Genomic DNA, 8,364 nt, shown 5'->3' with positions numbered 1-8,364 from the left:
AACAGCACCAGCACCCTTTCTTCTTTCTCCACCAAAAAAAAAAAAAGAAATGAGGTGACCCAAGTGGAAGGAGTGAAATCATAAGCAAGTGTTGGTCACTTTCTCCACCAACACAACGAGGCACACTGGCGTGTGCACAAGCGGGACGACGGCGACGACGACGACCGTGTACTTTCATTAAATATTTATGTTTAATTTTACATCCACCGGCGATAATAACAACAATAAGCGCACACATAAAGGCAACGCAAACTCAAGCCAACCAAACAGAACTAGCGCCTGGTCAGGCCAGGCCAGGCAGCAGGAGCCTTTTTTCCCGTCCCTCGAGCCTCGGGCCATTCCCGTTGCCCGTCTCTACCTGGTGGTGGTCCCGGGGTCCCTTCCTATCTGGGCCAGGTTATTTTACAGAGGTTCCGGTTCAGACCGGTTCCACATCCTGGACATCCTGGACACTCGGGACACGATGTCTCCCTTCTCTTTTGCCTCCTGGGCTCTCCGCTTTGTCGTTTCCATTCACGCGCTTGTCGTTTGCTTCACAAACTTTTGCTCCCCTCTACCTCACGGCGCGTTAACTTTCTCCCAGGTTTACGGGTTGGTGGTTTATCCAGGGTACGACGCTACAGGTCCTTCTACCACCTAGGTCCTTGATGAGTATCCTAATAGTGTATTAACGACAAAAAATAAAAAAAAAACATCCCGAGACCGGTGTTGTAATATTTACATTCTGCATTTTTTTGTTTTAGTAATTCTGCCACCCCAAACGGCAACTCGTGGCATCCTGTGCAGCTGATAAACGAGGCTAGAAGTAACTTGTGGGGGAACCGAGGCCAATGGAAGAAGAAGTCAGTTCTCAACTATTTTTCAGACTATTTTTTCCACGAAAAAAAAACCGCCATTCCTCTCCGTTGAAGCTTCTCTCTCTCTCTCTCTCTCTCTCTCTCTCTCTCTCCAGATGCAGCGACAACTCAAAACGGTCTCGGGTATATACCGGGAATGTTAAACCTTCCGGTGAGGGCCCGGTGACGGAGAGGGTAGCTCCCGGTTAACGTGTTGAATATTAAAACAAATAGCTCCCGGCAGTTTCCGATGGGGAGTTGGTCGAGTATCCGTTATTGCCTTGGATGGTTGCTGGACAAACCCGGTCCCAGTGGACACATCTTCCAGGACAAGGAAAAGCGAGAGCCCACCCCGTGGTAGCAAAGTTTTTTTGTTCCCCTCGTTCCTAAATGTTATTTATAATTTATCAATTCAGCTTACTCGGTCAGCTCTTCTGTTGGTCTAAATATCCGTTCTCTTCCGTCGCCGCTCATCACGAGCCCTTTGAACCGCTTCACGCTCCAACCGAAGGCGTTCCTCTTCGGCCTCCCGAAGCTCCCGGGCTTCCTTTTGCTCTTCGGCCAGCTGGACAATCGCTCGAATCGCGCCGACGTGCTCCCTTACGCCATTCTCGAGAAACACATCGAAACCAACATCCACGGAGAGTTTCGCCTTGCTGCCAGTATCTTTCGCTATCTGGCTGAAATGGATCGAGTCCAGGTGCGGACACTTGAGCAGCTCCATTACATCCAGGTTCGGCCGGAACGCTTCGACCGTGTGGATAAAGTGCTCTACGACGGCCAACAGCTGCGGTTGGTCGCAAAACAGACCCAGCAGGTCTTTCAAGCGGTCGTGAGCATTCGTCAGTCCGCGGTGTACCGCCTCCAGGTCAACACTGGCCAGTGGATTGCCGATCCACGTTTCCTCGAGCTTGAGATAGTCAGCTGCCACCGTCCAGAGGTCCCGGTAGGCGCGGAAGTTGTCCCGGAGATCGTATAAATTATGCAACCCAATCGGAGGCATCTCGAACAGTGCCTGCCGCTTGTTCAGCACGTGCCCATGCTCGATAAGCTCCTGGAGTGTCTTCCACAGCCGACGTACCTCCACCGATAGCTCCGACACTTTGGCCACATCGTAAAGGGTCGTGAAGCGTGCGATGTACGCATTGAGATCCTCGACACTGGCAGCGAACGTTGCCTCATCAGCGAACTGTTGCTTCCGGAACCGGTCCACTTCGGACTCGTGAAACTCCCGGACGGACGTCATCTGCCGCAGGACGGTCCTCGGGTAACCGAGCGCTTTCCATTTCTGAGCAAAGTCCGCATCGGGCAAAGCGACCCAAAAGCCCTCCAGTATTTCGTACTCGTACAGAACGCCTCGCATGCGGTCCTCGAGCCGTCCGAGCGCTTCCGGAACACCTTCCATGAAGGCGCGAATCGCATAAATGTGCTCGATGGAGACGGGCTTTTCGCACATCCGCTCGATGACGCCATTGTACTCCGCTATCACACCGGCCGTCTTGAGCCGAAGCTTCTCGGTAAGCATCCGGAGCAGGGCCACCGTTAGCTCCTCCCGTTTCTGGATCAGTGCGTCACGGAGCGGCCGTACGATGATGGAGAACGGACCGATGGCGATACGGAGCGGTACGGTGTGCTGTAGATTTTCACGCATCCGAATTTGGAACTCGATATCTTCCTTGATCTCGGACGAAGTTCGGTCCGTGGCTTTCGCTTCTTCGATAAAGTCTTTTGCGTTGGTGTGGAACAGCTCCTGGTATGCGTTGTAGCGTGCGGCGTAGGCGCGTACCGGAATCAGTGCCTTCAGGTAGTAACTCACCAGCGCGTTCCTTCGCTCGACCATGGCCGGATCGATAAGACCCACCGACGAGAGGTACAGATTGTCCGCGAAAAGGAGCGATTGTATGAGCGATGGTTCGATGGTGTGCGCCGAATGGCTGCCTCTTATCGCGTCATCCATAATGTCGCGTAAAAGTGAAGGAAAGGAATCCGGATCGGTGGAATAGTAAGCACACTCCGGGCCCATTTGTAGTGTCAGCTCGAAGGGAGTAGGTCTCCTCGGTTCAAAAGGGCTATCGATTAGGTTCGAGTCCCACGAGAACGTTTCGTTGACCTCCTCGATAGCCGGGCAGTCATTGACCAGATGGTGAAGGTAGCTATCGGCCGATTCGAGACAAAGATCCCACAATGCATCCTGCATTCGCAGCCGAACCTGTTCGATCAAGCGTCGCGTCTTCGAGACGAGGTAGATGGGCCACTCGGTAACGGCAATATCGTAGCACCCCGGGCCAATGCGTCCCAACCATCGGTACAGATGCATCGTCGTCCGTTCGATCCAACCATTCCGCAGGTACTTCAGCACGCGGTCCGTCTGGAGGCGATTCTGTTTCTCGAATTCATCCAGCGTGACCGGTGGCTTGTCGCGTGGCACCGCAAACAGTGGCAGCTTCCTCACCAGCTCACATTCATGGTTCACGAGACGCAATCCATGGAAAGCGTTCGCATGGCAGAGCAATGTTTGACGCCGGAGGCGATCGCACAGCACACCGTGCTGGCCACTCGCTGGCAACGGCGTGGAGAAGCTTTCCGGACGTTTGCTCCACGACTTCCCGGCCAGTGAGCACTCGATAGCGATGGACTGGCTGCTGCTCCTGTTCCTGGCGCCACCGGCATGCTTCAAATATTCAACGACAGCCAGCTGGATGTGAAAGTCTTGGTAGATTCGCCTAAATATGCTGTAAACTTCGTCGGTCATTCGCCGCAGTAGGCGCTTCTGTAGCTGTTCGTCCGGATCGTAAAAGCCACCGACGCCGTCGTCGGTTGCTATGTGTTTACAGAGAAATAGAAATCGGATCCGGCTTTCCGCCTTCCTTCGTGCTTCGATGGCGGCCGAGATGCGCCGCGCAAACATGGCCGGGTCTTCGCAAGGAAAGTACAGCTGAATCCGGGGTAGCGTCCAGTCGCTTGCGGGTTGGTTCGAAGTGCGGTCCAACATTTTTGCCACTTTCCAGCGGTTGTTTGCACCGTTGCACTCCAGCACGAGTACCTTTTGCCAGTGTTGGGTGGCTGGAAGTAGCGCAAAGGCCTCCAGTGGCAGTAGTGGACCCATTTTCGCCTCACTGGCCCACTCGTACTCCCAATCGTCGAACGGTTCCAGTGGGAGGAAGGTGGAATTAGAATTCAGCTCGGTGTCGGTGTCGAACGTTGAATGCAAAATGGACGATGCGTTGATGCCGGTTTGGCTTAGGAGCGCTTCTAACTCGCCGGCTTTTTCTATACGGTTGCGACCGGAAGTGCTCACGTATTGATATTTATCACATTTCTTGGCCTGCAAAGTGCAAAGATAATAACGCTCGGTAAGGAGTGGATTTTTCTGCTTTCTGGTTTTTGGGGGCTCTCTTACACGAATAACCGGCACACGGCGGACAGTAAACTTGGAACGGGTTTTACAGAGGGACCTCTTTGTTTCTGTGACAAACGACATCGTCTTTGCTCCGTTGGGTTCTTTTCGTTTTCCACGACTACGTTTGTAAATTATCTGTTTACTACGATGCTTGAGCAACTACTAGAAGAGTAACTATTTGTTTGTAACACCAAAGCTCACTTTGATACGGTTTTGATCTTCTAAAATTTCGGAACCGAACGTTTAATTCTTCATTAACCTTCTGTCTGGTTTTGTAAACTCAAAGTATTTTTACTAAGGCAGTTCAGTTGGTGGAGGGGTTCTATTCCTTCCCAGCACGACCCATACTGCAGCAACAGGGGGTGACAACCTGCTGGCAACGAGTTTTCGCCCACATCAAACGATTTAAGAGCCCACAGCCCCAGGCATGGTCCAGGAGGAATGTTTACTTTATTTCTTTAGACATCGGGCTCCGGTGGTGGTGATGGTGATCTGTAAGTGTGTGCTCTTCTGTTCTTCTGCTCGGTTATTTATTTATTTTTTCTCCTTTCCACTGGCCCCCCTTTAGTTTGGTCTGCTCTGTATGATGGTATCTGCCAAGGCAATGGTCTTAAATGTCGCAAATCAGTAAACGAAGGTCCGGACGCTCCCTTTTGACTCCCCTTCCCCTCTTCGAAAAAAGCGCCAATCAAAAGGATGTCCTTTTTGTGGTGAACCGTGGTCCTGTTTCGTTTCCGGTTTTTTGGGCAGCTCTTCCCGCAGTGCGGGAGAGGCCCAGTGTTGGCCCTCCCGGGCGTCCGGTTGAGACGTGTTCTTGAGTCGAAGCAGAAGGCGAAAAGCTTCAGGCTGGGCCACTGGATCTCTGCACAGAACGGACGGGGGGGATAAAGATCAACGGAATCAAACGGAGCACCAGCAGGCGAGAGAACGAACGGTTGTTGCTGTTTGTTGTGGGATGCCATTTTGTTTTCTTCTTTTGTCCGCCACGGATCTGGAGCCGGTATCTCAAAGGACGGTTCCCGGGGGGAGCAGAAGGGGACACACGCCACAAAATGGTCAATTTTTCCTCTTTCTTAAAGCCGAGCACAATTCTTTTCGCCATGGCGTTCGCCAGCTGGCCAGCGCTTCTTTCTTTCTTTCGTTCTGTGGTTTCTGTGGCCTCCCCGCCAGAGCACCCGGAGTTTAGTTGATTTCTCGACAATGCAACACACAGTCTCTTTATCCGATTAGTGAAAATATAAAAAAGAAAAGCTGCTGACCAGCAGCAAAAAGGATGGGAAAACGGCGTTGTGCCTCGAGCTCCGGCAGTGGGGCTCTGTTGTCGGGCATCATCGGACACACGGCAAGGACGGGAAGGCTGAATAGTTTTTAATTAAACTCGGCCAATCTTTCCCTCGATCTTCATCTGATGCCACACGACCACGAGATTTAAATGAAGCGCGCGCTCCGCTTGGCTCCAAAATTAGCTCGGTATTTAATTAAACGAAACGAAACGAACCGGCCACCGATAACTGCTAAGCCACTCTGGTGCCAAAATATATGGCCGTCTAATTGAGTGATTTGCTGAGTTGAGTTACTGTTGTGGCATTCTTTATGGAACCATTTACGTGCTGTGATCGATCGAGGGCTACGTCCGGGGCCAATCAGCATTCCAGCCGTGCCTTCGCCGAAGAATGTGTCAACCCAATTCTTCCACAGTGCCACCCAATTTCGATTTTTTGGCACACATGAATACATCCGGCTGACGGGGAGAAACCCTTTCCGTCCATTAGGCCATCAAAAGAATTCGTAACGTTTTGCTCCGGAAATCTGGCCGATTTCCGTTCAACAGATTCCACTTCGCTCTTTCTTTAGAAGGCTTCAGCGCTCCGGGCATTCTAAGATACTCGCTTCGTGCTCGACATCGAAGTTCTCGGAGAATCCTGGACTAGGAATCCAAAACAAACCGGCGGCTGGCGGGGGGCGGAAAGGTAGCGCCATTGGTTGTGGCCACGGTAATGATGGCCATCGAACTGACACTCACACTCCGACAACCGTGGGAGAGGCAGGAGGAGGTTCCGGTCCGGAAGATTTTCGATTTGGAAGTTAGAAAATTTAGTTTTATTAACTTTTCTCATATCATTCATATCGGTTTATCGGTTATCCTGTCCTGTGTGGTCTGTGGCACGCTCTGATGGCATGTCCTTTCCGTTGCTGTGACTCCTTCTTTGCTGCTTTCCCTCTGGTCGCCTCTGTCTCTGGTCGAAGAATTGTGAGCTTGTGAGTGGTGCTGAACGGATTTTGGGTTGCCGTTGCCGTTGGTTGGTGCTTTCCACCACGGGAAAACCACAGGAAAACCCGCACAAAACTTCATTCCGTGGCGACGACAATGACAATGATGACGTCGATACCAACAAAAAGGACCACAAAGGCGAGGAGGCAACGGTTCGTGTTATTGTTGTGGGATCGATCGAGCGATACATTCTTGCGATGACTATTGGGGGGGGTTTATGGGATTGGAGAAGGTGTGGAGGAGGTAGTAGTCGTATCGCATCGCCTGGCAGCGAGCTTTTCCGGTTCTTCCTGCGCGACGTAGAACCCACAAACTGGTCTTAAGAAACTGTCACGCTTCCTTTTTGTGCCGTGTGCTACGCTACGACAGCGACAAAAGGAATGGGAACGGAAGTTTTGGCCCTTTTCTGGAAAAGGAAGTTTATCGATAGCGCTCATACACAAGCCATAGCCTGTGGTATACAAGTTGGTCGGTAGAGTCTCCTCGGCATGTTCTGCGCCAGTGAAAGGAAGCCAGAGAGCGGGTGAGTCCCGGCCCCCGAGCGTGTTTCTGTGGTAAGAATAATGCTTCAATTAGCGTCATTCATGCAAACTGTAAACGTTTGCATTACGAGAAAAATATCAATCACAGAGCCGCGCATGAAATTGCGCATTTAGCCCGCAGCAAAATGTGGAGCACTCCAACCCTGCCACGTGAGCGTTTTTTTTTGTTCCCGAGGAACGGATCCAATCAAACCGCGTGGCTGCGTGTCGGTGTATTTGCTTGCTTCAAACGAGCTGGTCCGTGGGACAGATTTCCGCTACACTTTTGCACAATGGTTTCGTTTCGGAATTTTGTTACCGTGTGCCATAAATCTCCCGAAAGTCTCGTTTTGGCGTGCATCCCGTCTATGATGGATGGTAAGCCGCTTTCTGGTGCTAGTCAATATTTCTTTATCGATGTCTTTGGTTCGGGTGAGGTGTGGTGGGAGGGGGCTGCTGAGAAAGGGACCAAATGATTTGTTGGTTCGTACTTGCTTGGTTTGGCTGACAATCCTTTGAAGAACAAGTCCGCTTGAAGGAGAGGATTTTTAGGAGAATAAAGCACTTGTCCACATGATTGAGGTGCTGAATCATGTTTGATCAAGTTGAGCTTAAGAAGGGATATGTATCGAGCACATATTGCTTTCCACGTCAAAATCCAAATGGAATAGTTGACTGAAGTTGATACTTCTTTGATTTAATTCCAAGCTTAATACGAATCGACTCTTAAGATGAGAACTTGCTACCTGTTTGTCTTATTTGGAGCGTTTGAAAGCGCAAGAGTATGAATACTTGAATCATCTTCTCGTCATTGATTTTGTCATTATGATGATGGTGAATTCGATGTTTCGGAGTGTTTGATAGGTAATTCGATCGCCTGATCGCCTGAAGAGGACCCAATCCAAAGACCAAGCGAAATATTTGATTCTACACGTTTGAGCATGGTTATGTAAAGGACATTATTAACAACATCACTTAGATTTATGGACAATAGTTAGATTTTTTGATATCATGGAACAGCGGCGCGACCCTCGCATCCTTATAATCCCCATCATTTCCCAAGTGTTGGCCTCTTGTCAGAAAGAATATAATTGCCTGATCGAATGGATCAAAGTTTTCCTCTTGTTAATAGATATCCTCGTGAATAAAAATACTTGTCTCGCAAATATTGCTACGAAATGCCTCTTTATTCATATAATTTTGAACCAACAGTGAGATTTGTCCGTTAACAATGTTTCCCGATCGGGGCTACCAGACCCATTCTTACAGTTCGCGAATCATCATCCTGGTGAAGCTCAATCCGCGAAGATCTCGTTTGAAATACATCCACTTTCA

At 50.3% G+C, this 8,364-nt stretch overlaps 1 protein-coding gene across 1 annotated transcript; it reads right to left on the bottom strand.

Annotated features, from left to right (window-relative positions):
* Nucleotides 1-1,278: 1,278 nt before the first annotated feature.
* Nucleotides 1,279-7,623, bottom strand: LOC126576034 (dynein axonemal heavy chain 1). The gene is made up of 2 exons (XM_050237108.1): nucleotides 7,525-7,623; nucleotides 1,279-4,161 (listed from the first exon to the last, which is right to left on the bottom strand). The coding sequence occupies exons 1-2, from the start codon at nucleotides 7,621-7,623 to the stop codon at nucleotides 1,279-1,281; spliced, it is 2,982 nt and encodes a 993-aa protein (XP_050093065.1).
* Nucleotides 7,624-8,364: the final 741 nt, after the last annotated feature.

This window comes from Anopheles aquasalis, chromosome 2 (genome assembly GCF_943734665.1).
Source record: "Anopheles aquasalis chromosome 2, idAnoAquaMG_Q_19, whole genome shotgun sequence".
NCBI classification, from domain to species: domain Eukaryota; kingdom Metazoa; phylum Arthropoda; class Insecta; order Diptera; family Culicidae; genus Anopheles; species Anopheles aquasalis.
The sequence above is the reverse complement of the archived record's forward strand: the minus strand, read 5'-3'. Positions and strand labels throughout refer to the sequence as shown.

Coding starts and splice junctions, on each gene's coding strand:
- LOC126576034 (XM_050237108.1), bottom strand. CDS start 7,623: ATGATTCAGCACCTCAATCATGTGGACAAGTGCTTTATTCTCCTAAAA. Junction 4,162..7,524: donor AGGATTGTCAGCCAAACCAA/GCAAGTACGAAC, acceptor TGCACTTTGCAG/GCCAAGAAATGTGATAAATA.